This window comes from Denticeps clupeoides, chromosome 15, assembly GCF_900700375.1.
Source record: "Denticeps clupeoides chromosome 15, fDenClu1.1, whole genome shotgun sequence".
Lineage (NCBI taxonomy): Eukaryota > Metazoa > Chordata > Actinopteri > Clupeiformes > Denticipitidae > Denticeps > Denticeps clupeoides.
This window is the reverse complement of record NC_041721.1, coordinates 8222860-8239207: the sequence shown is the minus strand read 5'-3', so window position 1 is coordinate 8239207 and position 16348 is coordinate 8222860. Positions and strand designations below refer to the sequence as shown.

The window sequence follows — 16348 nt, the reverse complement described above, 5'->3', positions numbered from 1 at the left end:
TGGCACAAGTTTCTCTCTGTAAACTTTTATATGACATATTGATTTCATGTGTTTATTTGTCACCTTTTTTTAAATTCAGATTGCAGAGACTTGCCTCATGTTGGGTCCGAGGAATAATCCAACTCAGAGTTATGGATCTACTTACATGAACCCAAACCCCCCCCTCTGCACTCAGGAATGTACAACATGGGCTGAACATACAAGTGCACAGAGAGACTGAGAGACAGACATACGTTTATGAGTATACATGAAAATAAACAGAAGCACTAAAAATAAATATGTAGTAATGGTTAAGGCAGCATTGCACATTATGCAAGAGTTCAAGTTAAGAGTCAATAAGTGACAACAGCAACAGGAAACAGATGCACAGAAGAACAGCAGCAGAAGGGTCATATTGCACAACCCCATGTTGTTTACAGACTTACAGATAGTGAGTGTAAAATTTGATACTGATACGGTTCCAAAAAATTATTCCATAGTTAAAACAAAAAAACAAAAAGAAGACTGTCCTTTGACATATTCTTTTTTTATGTCTGGAGGTGGAGAATGTGCCGTAGTGATTTCTTCCCATGTATACATGCAAATAATTTTGAATTGATAAATATATCATTGATTGTTTTCTGACAACTCAGTAGACTTGGTTTGAAAAGCATCTTTAATTAAATCATTCATTTTCCTCCACTGACTTAATTATGGAGAAGTCTTGCCCTGCTGCAGCCTGCTAAAATCAGCACATTTTAAGACCATTTTTAAAATAGTTCAGGACTACTAGTTTAGGAATGGCTGACAATAAATGGAGTTGCCACGAGAAACGTGTTGCCATGACTTAACAGGTGTAATTCACAGTGGCTGAACAGCAGACATCTGAGACCAGGTAAAGAACAAAAATAGAGTTGAAGTTTCCACTCATTTTCCCCTTGTGTTACCAAAAATATAACAACATCTCCATCTCTGGGACATTAAATATTAGAATTGGGAGAAATTGCAATAATTAGAAGAGTATTATCAGACACACAAAAAACATGAATGAATGAATGCATTTTTATTAAGAAAATAAAAAATGACAGACAAAGTTTTGCCTTTTTTTCTTTTAGAAACAACTTTATTAAATGAACTCAGGCCTCTGCAACAAAAGGCCTAATTACCTAGAAAAAAAATAAACCAGCTTCAGCTTGAATCATTTTAAATAGAAAAAAACAAATTGATAACATTTTGTTTTCTTGCAAGCCCAGCACAGATACAAAACTCATTGTACCGCTGCAGCATGCATGCAGTACATTAGCAAAAACCCAACGGTGGAGAAATATATTTGTAGGCAAAGTGTGACCACTATCAAAAACAGGCTGGTAAGTAGACGTCACTTTACTAGCAGTCATTTAAATGACCTGCATATTTTTGGCAAAAAAGATAATACTGTTCCATAGAAAGTTGGACAGTACTGGCCTTAACTTCTTATACAGCCAAGGATTATAAATTAATAATCCTAATGCGGGCATTTATATGATCAAAATAATAACAATAACACAACATAATGATAAGATGCATTTATTATTTAAAATATATTATTATGCTATATAATATATGTATAGATGTTTACTTTAGTAGTAGAATCACATTACTTAAATATAAACGAAAGAGGACCCACAAAAAAAATTATATATTTCACAGTCTATCTTAAAACATGTCTTACAGGAGCTCGTGTTGCCTTAAAAATCAAGCTTTAGAAACAAGTAAAACCTTCAATTACATTAAACTACTTTTCCATTCAAAATGATAAAATAGCTCAAGATATAGGCTTTTGATAAAGTGAAGAAAAATCCCTGAATTAATCCATAAAGTGCCCATAAAAGCTTTTCACTGGTCTTAAAGCCCACCTAAAACAAATCAATGGAACATTGTGTCGATTCAGTTGTCCTTGTGCTTTCCCAGTTCCAGCAAAACTCCAGCACAGACAGACTTGTGATTCTAAATGGTGTTTAACCTGGTGTTTTAAGTAGAAAAAGGTTAAGTCCTTAAACACGCTCAATCTAGTATTCTGTCAGTTTAGTGAGGTTTATGACTCATTGGACCAATTATAATGGAAAAAATAAATCTTTATATTTATCATCTTTGGTTATAATGTAAAGGCTTGAAGACCATAAATGAGATCATAAACAAAACTATTCACTTCACAAATAAGCACAGTGACAGTCCAGCACTTGTCCAGAAGAGGTCCCCACTTTACCATGCTCCTGGGCCGCTAGTGTTACAGTTTATATGCTGCACAAACATGCAGAAATGCACATGAACATCCAGAAAACTGACACAAAAGCATTGTTTTTTTTTATTACTGTCATAAGCAGTTGGCCTCTTCAAATCCTTTAATAGGTCAACCCAAATACAGACTGTGACAAAAGTGCACTTCCAGCAACAAACTTTTGCGTAGCGTCCGCTTTTTTTAAAAACAGCACAGGCAAATAAAGAGACGCACATGAACAACTAAATGCTCCATAAAAGCCCTTGCTGATTGTGGTCATGACACTTGCTTCCTGGTCGAGAGCTCTATCTGACACTGGCACAACAGCTTTTCAGGTAAAGCAAATCTGATTTGTTGCTTTCTAAAGACCCCTGCTTAGCCATTAAATTGCAGAGATGCAGCTAAGGCTCTGACCTTCCTCTTGACATTTACCATGTTCTAACTAGGGCCATTCACTTTGACAGAGTCGAACAGATAAGGGGAAATGCCTGACTCCTCTACAGAAAACAAGATGAAGCACAGCACTAGCGTTGTTCTTCCTGATCCCCTGTCCTTTAACCACATTTTTACATGACAGCACTTTTCCTGCAGCTTCAACCAATCGTCTACCGCAGACAATCAATCAATCTTATAAATGGTGGTCAAAAGAACAATGTAAGACGTCCAGAAAATCAAGCGCAAAGGCAATGCTCAACATGCATATAAACGTTCATTCAATCAGTTTCCTAAAACATACTCCTGAAAACATCTCAAAGCATTTCAACTTCACCAACGGCCATTTTTCTCAACTTCCTGTAATCCTCTCTGGATTTCTATCCTCCAAGCAGTCAGCTACAACTCACACAGAGATAACAGATAGCACCTTGCCCTTGTTCAGAGACACTAGGCTAACCACACACTCATTTTCTCTGTGCAGCTCAAGGTTCTGCTCATGATACTCATTAGGGCATCTGACCCCCAGGCTAGTGGCCACAGCATGTGACCACACTGCTTCTTACTAACGCTTACACACGCTCGACAACCCCCACTTACCATTCCCCCTATCTCATCACAAGCACTTAATCTGTGGTCTGGACTCATATCATGGACAAGTCTGAAATGAACCCTCATTGGGGATCCAGCAGCCACTTCTGAATCTGTCTGATTATTCCTGCTGTGCCTGTTTAATTTAAAATAAGACTAATTTTAAAAGTACAAATTAAAAACAAATATAAATTAAAAAAGAAATAAAAAAAACAGTAAACAAAAATATTTACAGACCAAAAAAATTTAAATAAAAGTTTCAGAGGCAACCGGGGGGAAACGTTTTCTGAAAAATCAGATTTCAAGAGGGAAGTTGGGCAAATATGGCACCAGTGGTGCATTGTGGGAAAATGTGCCACCACTCAAAGGACAGCCCAAGGTCCCCGTGTTGCACTGTGACAGTGTTCTGTGAGATAGTGGCCCCATCGTTTGCACAGTAACTAATGTTTTATTCTACACATGGCTTGCATCTCTCAGGCAGCAGATCTGCAAAATAGGGCCCATTGATCTGCTCCTTCCAGTCCCGCCTTCGTTTAATGAGCCAAGCTGGCCTCCCACCCTCTTGAGGAGGACAGAGTTAGGCGGGGACCCCCGCAGCTTTAAGAGCAGTCTGCAGTTTCTCCCTGTAGACATCATAGCGTTTGGTCAGCACTTGCAACTGGTCCTGCTCCTCTTTGTCCAGGATGCGAAGGAAGTTGTGCAGCTCAGGGATGGTGAAGGCGTCCCACTAAACAGGGAGGAGAACACAAGAGCTTTACATAGCTTTCCTCAATTTACTCCTAAAACAATGAGCATGCAATGTGTAAAAATGGTTAATCTAAACTAAGAATAATACACTAAAAAAACAAGTGTGCAGTCTACTACGTACATGCATGAGATACATATAGCGATTCAAACTAGTACATTGTATTGATTACTTTGCATTGTGTTTTAGGGGAAACTGTTCAGGTTGTATAGGTTCGATAACATACAGAAACTCCTTGCAAACCAAAGTTCATTTCCTCCAGGATTTATTCCAATTCACCTCATCAGCAGCCAGTGACAGCAGCTTAACATGAATTCAAAATTCCCAATTGTTAGGTGCCAGGGTTAATCTCTCTGTGAGGAAGAATGCATTATGTATATTACAACTGCCATTTTAATGACAGAATAAATGGAAAAATAGCTCCTCACCATGACTTCCCCAGTCTGCTGTTCTCGGAGCACGAAGCTCAGGTTGTCTGTGTTGGGGCCCGCCAGCAGCCGCAGAAACAGGGGGTGCTCACTCTCCGCCAGTTTACAGACGTACACTGCAGCAGAGAACACGCGTAAACAATTAAAAGCAAGTAGATACAGCCTTTCACCACTGAGGAGCAGTCGGCTTTCAACACAACACAGCCGAGCATAGAACAAAGGGATGACCGACAAACTGCGGCACACTCTACGCACATTGATCCAGAAATGGCACAACGCGCTGTCGGAAATAATGGAAAAGCTTGATGCAGTAATTTAATTGGCCAGAGATAGAGACATCTGACTCTAAGGCCTATGAGGGTGTGTGTGCTTGAGCAAGTAGAAACATTAAAAAAAAAACACACATGCAAGACAACAACCAGATAAATCCCTTTTCCAAGATCACAGGACTCCAAGCTCTTTCATGCTGTGCAGTCCGTAACTGGATCATTAGCTACGCGGCATGTGCTTACCACAGCCAGTCCATTATTATCTAACACATGCACACATGTACAAACGCACCCTGGAACAGACTGACAGATGAACCCAGAGACACACGAAGGTCACCCAGTCCCACATTAACAATGTTTATTACAAAGGTCTGGTAAAAGTGTCTGTTGCATGAAACATTGCCTAATATAGGCTGTGTGTGCTTGCTGCAGTATAATGACGTCATCTTGAATGTTAAGGAAGGAGGGGGTCCCGCATGATTTAAAAGCCCCTAAAGCAGAAGTTTATCAGCACTTAGCATCTGGCTGTAACTTCCCTGCAAGTCTATTAAATGTTGTCTAGACAGTCACTTTTACTGGATAGCTTCCCTCGGCTTATTTGAATAAACACCAACAGTGCGTTAACATTAACGCCCTCAAAACAATCCATACATACATATACAGGTCACAAGTCCAAAAATTGATCAGAAAGGGTAATCCTAACAAAACCAGGGAAAGAAACTTAAAAAAAAAAGAGGGCCACACGCACAGAGAGAACAACCACACTGCCTGGTCAGCAGGTTTTACAACCACCAACAGCACTTAACGTCTCCTTTAATCCTCCAATTACGCAGCAGCCCCCCCACTCATATTACAGTAAAAGGGGATCTGCCCTGCCCTGTTCATTATCCCTGACTCCTCGACACCATGTCAGGAGGCTCATGACGGGACCGGTTGAGAACGCGGCGGCAAATCAGGCAGGATAACACAAAACTACAGTCCAGTTTGTTCATTTAGCCCTGTACGGGGGGCTGGAATACGATGTGGGTTGGAATTCAGTCGTCTGCAGCACATTCCAGGCCGGTGTGGAATGCAAAAGCAGGTAGTTAAAGCCGCGACCATATGTGCAGTCTAGTTCTATGACGAGCCACTGACGTCATTCATCTGACTGTAGGGTCTTCAAAAGGCCCACCAGAATGAGTCAGGATCTGACAAAAACAGGTGGAAACAGTTTGGTGTGTGTGTGTGTGTGTGTGTGTGTGTGTGTGTGTGTCTGGAAACACACGCATCCCAGGCTGAACTCTTGCTCCTGGACTCCTGATTATGGCCTTGCTAAAGAATCTGGCATCATATTATAGCTGAAATCAAGCCTGATAAATAAAAAAAATAAAAGGATTCAGCCTGACAAGTACCACTTTTGTAAAAGCCCAGATTTCTTTGCATACTACAAGCTCTATATTTTAAAAAAAATTACATTTACTCATGTTTCCTGACCAATCATTTATCTTCTGAGCACGACCTGACAGGACCCCGACTAAAATGATAAAAACTGAGCCCGAACCAGACCCGAAATACACACACTCACCCTGCTCCTCTCTCCTGCACCGCTTGTACAGGGCGAATTTGGCCGGGTTGTCTGCCACGGTGAACTTGTTGAGCAGAGCCTCGATCACCTGCCGCACAGTGTTGGAGCTGCTGATGTGTAAGGTGTTCACGGAGCCTCGTGGCAAATAGAAGGCCTCCGCGTCGCCTCCACCTCCGCACCCACGCACCGTGATTGGCCTGTGCAGCTCCAGCTGCACCTTAATAAAGCCTGTATACAGGCCACTGGAGTTCTGCAAAACAGAAGGAAAAATATGACTGACTCAAAGGTTACTGTAATAATTTCATATTTGCAATTAAACTAAATTTCCTATCATTGTGAGTAGGGGTGTTAGAAAATATCGATACACAAATGTATGATATTTTATGGATAGAGGGGCATCAAATATCAATAAAGAAGAAAATCTGAGTGCAACTACAACCTCCCCTCCTGTAGATGGAGCTGTACAGAAAATTAAAGTGAAGTGACTGTCATTGTGATGCACAGAACAGCACATGGTGCACAAAAAGGGTCCTCTGTTTTAAACATATCACCCTAAGTGAGCAGTGGGCAGCCATGACAGGCACCCGGGGAGCAGTGTGTGGGGACGATGCTTTGCTCAGTGACACCCCAGTGTCACCTTGGTGGTTCGGCATTCGAACCGGCAACCTTATGATTACGGATCCGCTTCCTTTACCCACTAGGCCACTACTGCCCCAATTCCCCCACATTCAAAGTACCCCACAGCTGGGTACTTTGAATTACTGCAAGACACTTAATGCCATCTTCATGTAAAGGAGAGGTGGAGGGTGCCAGATGGACCCCAGATTTGAGGGTCTTTGCTCCATCACTAAGCTTATTAGTCCAAATGTCAGCTCTTCTCACCAGTCAGGGGGCACAGATACACTAGTGTGTGTGTGTGTGTGTGTGTGTGCGCGTGTGTGTGTGTGTGTGTGTGAGTGAGTGTGAGTGAGTGTCTGTAACTCAACAATCTGTTGACATCCATGACTAACAGACTGTGACAGTCTCCCCAAAGCCTAAGAGGACACTCTAAACCAAAGCTTCACTATAACCTTTCACACACATCTGTCAGTGGCAGACACACTCACACACAAAAATAATATTGATCTCCATTTAAATGTTGGTTTTATATTATATTACAGAATGTATAGAAGCCTTTGCTCAATGTTATTTTGTAAACCATGTATTTTTTTTGAGTGGGAAGCTGCAGACGGTACATGTGTGAAGGCAGAAAACAAAAGGGCCAACATTGCAAATATTGACTCTTTGCATAAACTTCATGTAATTTTCAATAAAAGCATTTGAAACTTGTAAAATGCTTGTAATTACACTTAAATACACCACAGAAACAAACAATAAAAAGATCTAAAAACACTGAAGCAGCAAACTTTGTGAAAACCAGTATTTGTGTCACTGTCAAAACCACAGCTGTACACAGCTTTATTTAGACTGATTATTGTTCAGAGACTCTCCAAAAATGTACTATCATGACCACATACAAGCACACACACATATTTAGAAATGAACAAACACACGTATATGTACACACAAGGACTCTTGCCACGCAAAAATAACACATCATGGTACTTGCCCAGAGACCTCAAGGCCATTGTTTTGTGAGTGTGACATGCACTGAACTGAAGAACCTCCCTACAGAAAAACATGGTCTCACCAGCGTCATTTTGAGGTGGTCTCGAGTGGCGGAGTTGTACAGGTCAATCTTATGCTGGATCTCTTCTCTGCTGAACTGGGCCTGCTGCACTTTTTCCTTCTCAACATCCTAAGGGAGGGAGGGAGAAACAGACATTTAGAGACCGCCAGATTCATTTAAATAAAATCAGAGAGCACAAAAGCCCACTGCAGCCGAGCACAATGAGGTAACAGTATTGTAAAGCAGAGCTCTGCAGGGCGGTTCTGGGTATTTCTGCGTAAAAATGACCTCTGGGCCAGAGAAAGGCTCAGATGATGAAGTGGGAGACACAATGAGCTCCAGTGTCAGATGCAGGAGTGTCCACATCACACTGCCTTGGGTGGCGACTGTTTTACATACACGCCACAAAAAAAAAAAAAAAAAAAAAAAAGCAATGCAGCAAAATTAAAATAATCAATACAAAATGTATTATTTAAAAAAGGATTTTTGCGTTGCCTTGTACAGGCACGTTTTAGGAATATGGCTATTTTTTCATGCATGATTTTATCATCTGAAGCTCCATGTCGCTAACATATGACAACAGAATTGGACTCCTGCCTGCAACAAGTTATACATGGTCAGTGTTTTGCATTTTCCAAGAAATCAGTGCAAGTTTATGCATTCAATTTATTTACACTATTTGAGGTGTGACTCGGGTCCGGATTTAGATTTGCAACTAACATTCAGGTCACAAGGTCTCGGGCTTCCATTTTACAACAACACAAGACTCTCTTCTCCAGACAACATTAAATGGATCAAACATGCCAAAAATGTTAGTAATGCTACACATTCAAATGCCAATGGATGAGTAATCACACAGAAGGGTGTGACCCTGATAGTAACATCACCAGCCCTGACTAATCCTCCTAGGAAGTGAACAACTCACATGTCACATGCTAACAGGACAGATCACCCCCGACATGAACATTTTATTATATTGCTTTTATAGAGGTCCTCTAATACTGTATCTGCAGTCTATTTCTGAAATTCAGCCATTGTGCAAAATTACTAGGGGTGTTTAAGTTAATCGTATAATCGATGCATCGCAATGCAGACGTGGACAATATTGCATATTGGCGACGGTATAAAAATTCTCGTCAAAAAGTAGTGCCTGTAGTGACTGTGGCAGCCTGATCTACAGCGCCGCTCTGGGTTGGAGTTTCACACTGCGTGGTGTGGCACCTTGTTCTTGCACCGTAATAATTTAGAACTTTGTCCGCTGCGCGCCGTGATTTGTTTTCACACTACCCATAGAATCCAAGCAAGAGAGTTTTCATTTCTGCCACTTCAAAGACAAAGCGGGAATGGAGCAAAAGCTGATCGTCTGAACCGGGCATTTGTGGCATCAGGGGAGTGCAGACTGAACACAGAGCACGGCAAGGTGCCACTGAGCAAACTACCTTCCCCACACACTCTAAAGTCATGGGTTAAAAGCAGAGGACATTTCATTGTGTCACCGTGTGCTGTGCTGCAGTGTTTCACAATGACAATCACTTCACTTTCAAATTGTCCACACAGATGTACGAGGCCTTAACTATTGTATTTGAAAACATGTGACCATGCACAAAATGTATGGGCTGCATCGTGATTCATCGATATTGAGGCATTGATAATCGTAATCGAATCATGAGACCAGTGAAGGTTCACGCATCTAAAAATTAGCCACTTGTAGCCAGTCACACAATGAGATTTCTCCAGGATGGGGCATTTTGGTGCTTTGAGTGAGGAGGAGAGCGGCAGGATGAGGAGGAGAGCGGCCTATAGAAATTGAGGGGGCATTTGTGGAAATGGCAGCAACACCATTCACAATCCAGAATGTTTGGCGCAGACAGGAAGACGTGTCTGCGTTTTTCCAGAATAAAAATAAATAAATACTGTACATATCGGCATTTCTGGTCACTGCAGGGCCGTAGACAGGCTAGGGGAATTCGTATTAAAATGTTACAAATTTTCACTTTGTGAGATTATTTGTCAGAGGACCTTTAAGTTAAGCCAGCTCCCGAGTCTGTGGCTACAGACACCAAAACAATCCTTCTAGCTGTTCTGAGGTCAGTAACACACCTCCCGTTCTCTCTGGCCTTGACTGTAAAGCGCTCTGCTCTTACATGGTCATCCAGCAGCAGAGGGAGAAAGCCCGGCACGGTCCAACAGGCACACGGACCCTTATAAGGGCATGCTCATTTCCCGGGTGCCAACGTGTGGAGGGACAGCCTAAAACAGAACGGAGTGACTGGGACGGAACTCCTTCCTCTGACTCAAAAAAATGTGGGGTTAATAAGTGCGGCAAAGCCTGGATCTGAGGCCATGGCTGTGACTCGGCCGAGGAAGCAAGCAGTTTAACACACACACACGAGTTGGTGAAATCTTAAACCAGTGGTGGGTCCTCCAAACCATTCACAAACTGCATGCAAAACTGAACACAGAGGTTACAAAAGAGGCACAGGGGCAGTAATTTACCAGAAGCCCCGGGTGTCCACCCCTCTCCTAAGTAGTATCAACCACGTTCATACCTGTATTTTTCACACAGGGTTACCTTACGAACTGACTGTATACCTGGTAGCAAACCAGTTTACACCTAATAAGAGGGTGAATCTGGTAATTTTTTCACGGGTACCTCGGAGAAGACTTAACACTACGGTAAACTCACTGTTACTTCCTGACGTACACAGTGGCATTAAGAGACAGGGTGGGTTGCTTGTAGCAGATAAGCATGCTAACGTGAGCAAATAACACAATGGATATTTTGAACTAAAATTCATACACATTGGACCTTTAACTACGAGTCGAAATACAAGCTGCTGTGATCGGTCTGTCATTTTTTTTTTTTGACTTCATTCTGTCTGAAATGCCAGGCAGTAATTTATAGTATGCTGCTGTACAGCGCCATCTACAGGAGTGGAGGCTGTGGTCGCATGCTGATTCTCATCTCTGCTGACCTCATTAAAGAAAACGATCGACAGCACAAACCGCTGGACTCAATTTGTATACAAAAATATAGATTTTTTGATGTTCCTGTGGCGTTACAATTTCGTAAATTATTGCGATATATTGCGGTGTCGACACCCCTAATTAGTAAATCACAAGGCATGCAATACGAATAGTGAATTTTTGTGCTTCTTTTGGAGAGCCCAGGGGTTTCTTTTTACCCAGTTGCATGTTTTTTTTTCCCACAAGATCTGGAATCAGTCCACATGCAACACTTAATGAAGGAAACCTCTTTGACAGAAGAATTTGGTGCTTATTTATAAGTGGTCTTTGAAGCATATTTTAATATGCTATTAATTAATTGATTTTTCATATTACACACCGGACTGTTGCCAGCTGATTAAAATAAAGCTTTGAAAAGCTTGAAGGTATTTGCCTACAAGATAAAAGCACTGATTTCTAAGCTTGGTGGCCTCTCTACCCTCTGAAAGCCAAGTCCTTTGCCGCTTTAGAGCAGAGGGAATGATGTGAACCCTGAGCAAATATAACTCAGTGGATTATGAGAGAGACAGGTGCTGTTCTGGAGCCTTACTGGGATGAAACCACTGTGGGATTTACACAAATGTGTACACAAACTTTGTACAGGCAGGGACTTGCCTGTTGTTATAAAATGTTCTAAGCTGTACTTCAGGAAGTCAAAAACAATGAGAAAGCTGAGGATGATGGGCCGTGGCTAGTCTCCAAGACCTCCTCTCCAAGAAAATGTGTCAGAAGGGTAAAGGGAAAAAAAAAAAAAAAAAATTCAGTCTGAAAAGATGTCCCCATGGTGGTCTCTTTCAGCCTGCATACTCATTTTCTCTCCCTCTTTCTGCCACACACACACACACACACACACACACACAAACACACAAAAGGTCAGGACAGCCAAAAATTCAACCAACATCACTTTCAACAAACAGTGGGAAGTGAAATCAAGTGCCCCACGCCAAACCACAGTCTGTTACTGTGTAGCCCAGACCACACAAACCCCCCCCAGCCAGGCTCTACTCGTAGCTAACAGTCCAAAGCCTATTAACGTCTCATTCGCCATTCACCCGCCTAAACAGTGATCTGAAAGCTAAACAAATAACGGAGGCCTTGACTATAGTGGCCCATGTATGGGTTCTTGAGGACATATGGAGAACATGGAGTGCTGTGCATGGTGTTGGGGTCCTACAGACACTGGGCTCTGGTGGTCTGCCCTCAGTAGACAGTCCATGTTGTAAACGCAGGTTTCAGTAACATGTCCGGATGCACACAGCGACAGCACTACAGAGCAAATGAGTAAAACAGTAATCCTAGTTACTTTTTTACTATTTGAAATAAACCCATAAAAGGCCTTAATAAAAATGCAAGAAAAATAAATAAATAAATAAATTTCCATCACACTACTATTTTGGGTGGTGGTGGTCTAAAACTTTTCATTGTAATTTACAAAACCTCAAAATAAACAGTGTAAGGAAGATGAAAAAAATAATAAAATAAAGAGATAAGAATGTAGTGCGTGTAGTTGCTTGGGCTGAGCTACGCACTAAAGAAGACTCTGCAATGCTCTGTCGACAGGGAGAAGAGAGGGTTAAACGGAGACCATTCCGCAAGGCCGAGCGTGACAAAGGCAAAACAAATATCAAACGATGAGGTAATGGCCCAGAAAAAGGAAGCGCCGCCTCTGTTCTTGCAATAGTCTGCATGTTTGGTTTAATCAGCACTGCCGGGGAGGATGAGGACGACGGCCCTTCCTTTCCAATGCTACCATACCAGAGTTCAATTTAACCAGCACCGGTTTATAGGAATAGCTGCCAGACTCTGAAATCCATGCAATGGGACGTTTCCTGTGCAAAAAAAATAAATAAATACACAATTCTGGAGAGATCTGCTTTTACAGGAGGTCACTTGTCGGGTCTGAGCAAACACCACGCCATGTTTGCATCGCTGTCAGGCGACTTATTAAAAACGGGGGTGGTCTGGCTTTGATCCGTGTCGGCTGGTGAGCAGGTTGACGGCGGGTCCTGTACGGTGTGTGTGTGTGTGTGGAGACGTGGTTCTGTAGAAAAGGGTTAGCCGTGTGTGGTTAGACTGGTTTCTCACAGTCGGGTGCTACGTGAGATAACACACCTGACGTCATCTGTTTTACTGAAAGCGCTGAGATCGACAGAATAAGGCCCGAGGCAGACTAAACATTCAGCTCAAAACCCATATTTTATTTTTAGGAGTGGTCAGGATAACAACTGGGATATCAGAAAATAAACGCCTGCAGGGCAGGTGTGGTAAAGAGAGGGGGAATGCAGTCTCTTTCTCTCTTGCTCCTTCTTTCAGACAAAATAGGAACACCCCCCCCCCCCCTTCCACCCCACCCCAATTATCTAGGACTAATTGATAGTCAATACCGTGATAATCTCTTGTACGGATTAGGTTCACTTGGGATACTGACAGAGTTGATACTCAAAAAAACGTTTCTGTCCAGAGGGGAGGAAATGTCTGTCAAAAAAAAAAAAAAAAAGTGAACCACAAAACCTGTTTAGCAAACAGCCATATCTGTATTATCCACACACCCACTGAGGTAACTTTTGACCCCCCTGCTCATAAACCACCACCACCCCCCTCCCCCTTCATAATGTGTTTATGTTGCCAAGCACCTCCACAGACCCGAGAGGTCTTGAGCTCAGTGTGGAAAGTCGATACATGGGTGGGGGACCACATAAAACTTCTCCTTTGTTCTCAGGATGAAGTAGCGAGGGAAAAGAAGAAAAAAAAATGAACAGACAGTGCCCCCGAGGTACAGCCAACAACAATACAGCGGACTCCTCTACCTTCTTGACACTAGGTCTGACACACCTTCAAGTCAATAAACTGAAAAAAGCTCAGAAACCTCTCTTACCCCTTCAAGAGAAAGTACTGAAATAAATAATAATAATAAAAAGAGAACAGTATTGAAAGCAGCTTATTTAAAACAATGTTTTTGGGCATGACTTCAATACAGGTGAATAGATATGAAGTAGGGCTATGCGATATGGAATAAATTAGTGCTGCACGATTAATCTAATCGCAATCGTAATACTGATGTCAGTCTGTGCGATTAAATGAGCGCAAAAAGCTGCGATTTAAATGTGACGTGTTTGGTCACATGACTTTCGATTCGGTACAATGGAGACCCCAGATTCGTGACTCACATAGACATATGGGTACACGTACGTCAACGTCGCCGCCATATTGCGATAGGCTCTGCTGTGGAGTGAAGCATATACATGTCTATGGAGAGAAGTGCATAAAAATGCCTCACTCTTGTGCTGCTTGGGGCTGTACAAACCGCTGTACGCTCCAAACCAGATCCCGGGGGATTACATTTCATAGGTAAGGCTGGACAATTGTTTTGAATATATTTGGCCATTATAAAATCCCGTTTTATAAGTCTTAACCTTAGCTAAGCTAGGCTAAGCTAGCGAAGCTATGCATTCCTGTGTTCAAGTCAGCCTCCAAACAGCATTTTGGCTAAACGTAGGCATTAACTATTTAGACCATTCTTAGCTGTTTAGTTAACTTTTTTCAAACTTTGAAGGTTTCCTAAAGAAATTCACCTCAGTTTACAAATCTTAACCTTAGCTAAGCTAGCAAAGTTATGCATCCCTGTGTTCAAGTCAGCCTCCAAACAACGTTTTGGTTAAACAGTTGTTTAGCCTTACCAGGGTTTGTCGTTCGACAATTTTGTGATTTATTTAATTTTGTAGAAATTTGCATTTTGAAAGCACTGGGCATTTCAGGTTGTTATAAGTAGTTTTTATATTTCACTTTGAAATTAAACATTTCACTATTAGTATGTGACTTTTCATTGATATACAAGCAAGTGTCCTTTATCATATCGCATATCGCAATATTGATCTCAATAATCGCAATATGTCTTTTTCCCCAAATCGTGCAGCCCTATTTGCATGTGCGCATTCAGTACCCATTCGGTACAACTTGCCAGATTGGTCCTGCGCCTGCGGTGGTCCAGTAGCGACCGATGGATAACATGTCTTCAATCTGGCAGTATCGTTTTATTTATTGTCTGCAGTGTTTTTTAAAACTTTTAAACTCTAGTAATCTTTGGGCTACCGCCCAAAACCAATGACCTGTGCTGCAAGTAGGCATGGTTTAGCGCACGCTTATTTCCACAAGTATCAGATACTTCTGTAGTAGGCCAGTATAATCAAAACCTCTCCCAATGGCCACATTTATATAGCATACGGTTTATACCGCACAGCCCAGATAAGAGGTCATGCTATCACATGTGACCAAACAAGGCACACGAGGCGGACTGTCAGCAAGATGACGTTGAATCACACTCAGAGGAAGTGAACCCCCACAGCGACTGGCCAATTAAGTAGTCTCAGACAGTCCCCGCCATCCTGAATACGCACGTTACTTAAATATACATATTGTATTGTACTGACTGTTTCTCACCCCAAATAAGGCAAGAGACTCACGGTCACTGACAGAGTGCTGATGGCTCTAGGTAATAATTAACCTGACCGTGGAGACCTTTCATATCTGTGTTTGCGAGAGCTGAACGGCAGGCAACCTGCAGTAAAAGCAGAAGAACTCATTACCTAGAGACCAAGCTGGTCAAACAAAAAGTCCGCTGCATGAAGAAGCCCAGCTTTGTTGAGGGCATCTGAAGTCATTTAATTGCAATGTCAGGGGTACGACAGGAATGTGAGTTTTGAAATGTACCGAGAGAAGAAACGCACACTAAACACACCACACACACTCAAGGCCAGATTGTGTCTCGAGGTCACATTTACCAAAAGGTTCCAGATAAGCAAAAAGGAAGTGTGTGAAAGAAAGGAAGCGTGTACTTTTCCAAGGGAAAAAAAAGAAATGTAGCCTAAACATGTAACCATGAGGTGCTGCTTTTCATTTCTGTATCCCATCATTTCAGTTCTGAGGAAAAAGACGGTCACAATCTCGGCCGTTCAAGGGCTCAGTGGATGTTTGCAACATTGTGCCCAACTTGGGCTAACAATGCTTTCGAGTTGACCAAAGCCAGATTAAAAAAAAAAAAATTACATCTAAACATGCGAGTCCAACTGCAACACTTTACAGTAAAGGCAGGCACCTTGAGAAATTCTTCCTGCCTTGACTACAAAAAAAAAAAAAAAAAAAAATTCAGATACAAAACTCTAAACTGCACAGGTTGAGCTCTAGAGCTAGCCTTTTGTTTTTGGTCAAATGGAAAAAGCTATATACTAAGAAGCTGAAAGTGGGCATGTCCCCATCTATCATACATGAGCCTGCAGGTCCACCAGGACAAGCATCGTAGGCCATTAATTGGCCTACCAAAGCCATAACCTCAGCTCAAGTAAACTGTGGCAGGAAATTCTGCCATTTGTGGAACGGACTGAAATGGTCCAAAACTAGATTATTATACTGTT

The 16348-nt window shown here is 42.0% G+C and overlaps 1 protein-coding gene across 6 annotated transcripts in view; it reads right to left on the bottom strand.

The window, feature by feature from the left end:
* Positions 1-1079: 1079 nt before the first annotated feature.
* rassf3 (Ras association domain family member 3) overlaps positions 1080-16348 on the bottom strand; it is a 39501-nt gene continuing 24232 nt past the window's right edge. For all 6 annotated transcript variants that reach the window (XM_028954105.1, XM_028954106.1, XM_028954107.1 and 3 more), the window contains 4 exons: positions 7956-8063; positions 6266-6515; positions 4433-4548; positions 1080-3986 (listed from right to left, as the gene is read on the bottom strand). In XM_028954105.1, coding sequence (XP_028809938.1) covers positions 3837-3986; positions 4433-4548; positions 6266-6515; positions 7956-8063 — 624 coding nt within the window. In that variant the 3' untranslated portion in view covers positions 1080-3836. The remainder of the gene's footprint in view (positions 3987-4432; positions 4549-6265; positions 6516-7955; positions 8064-16348) is intronic.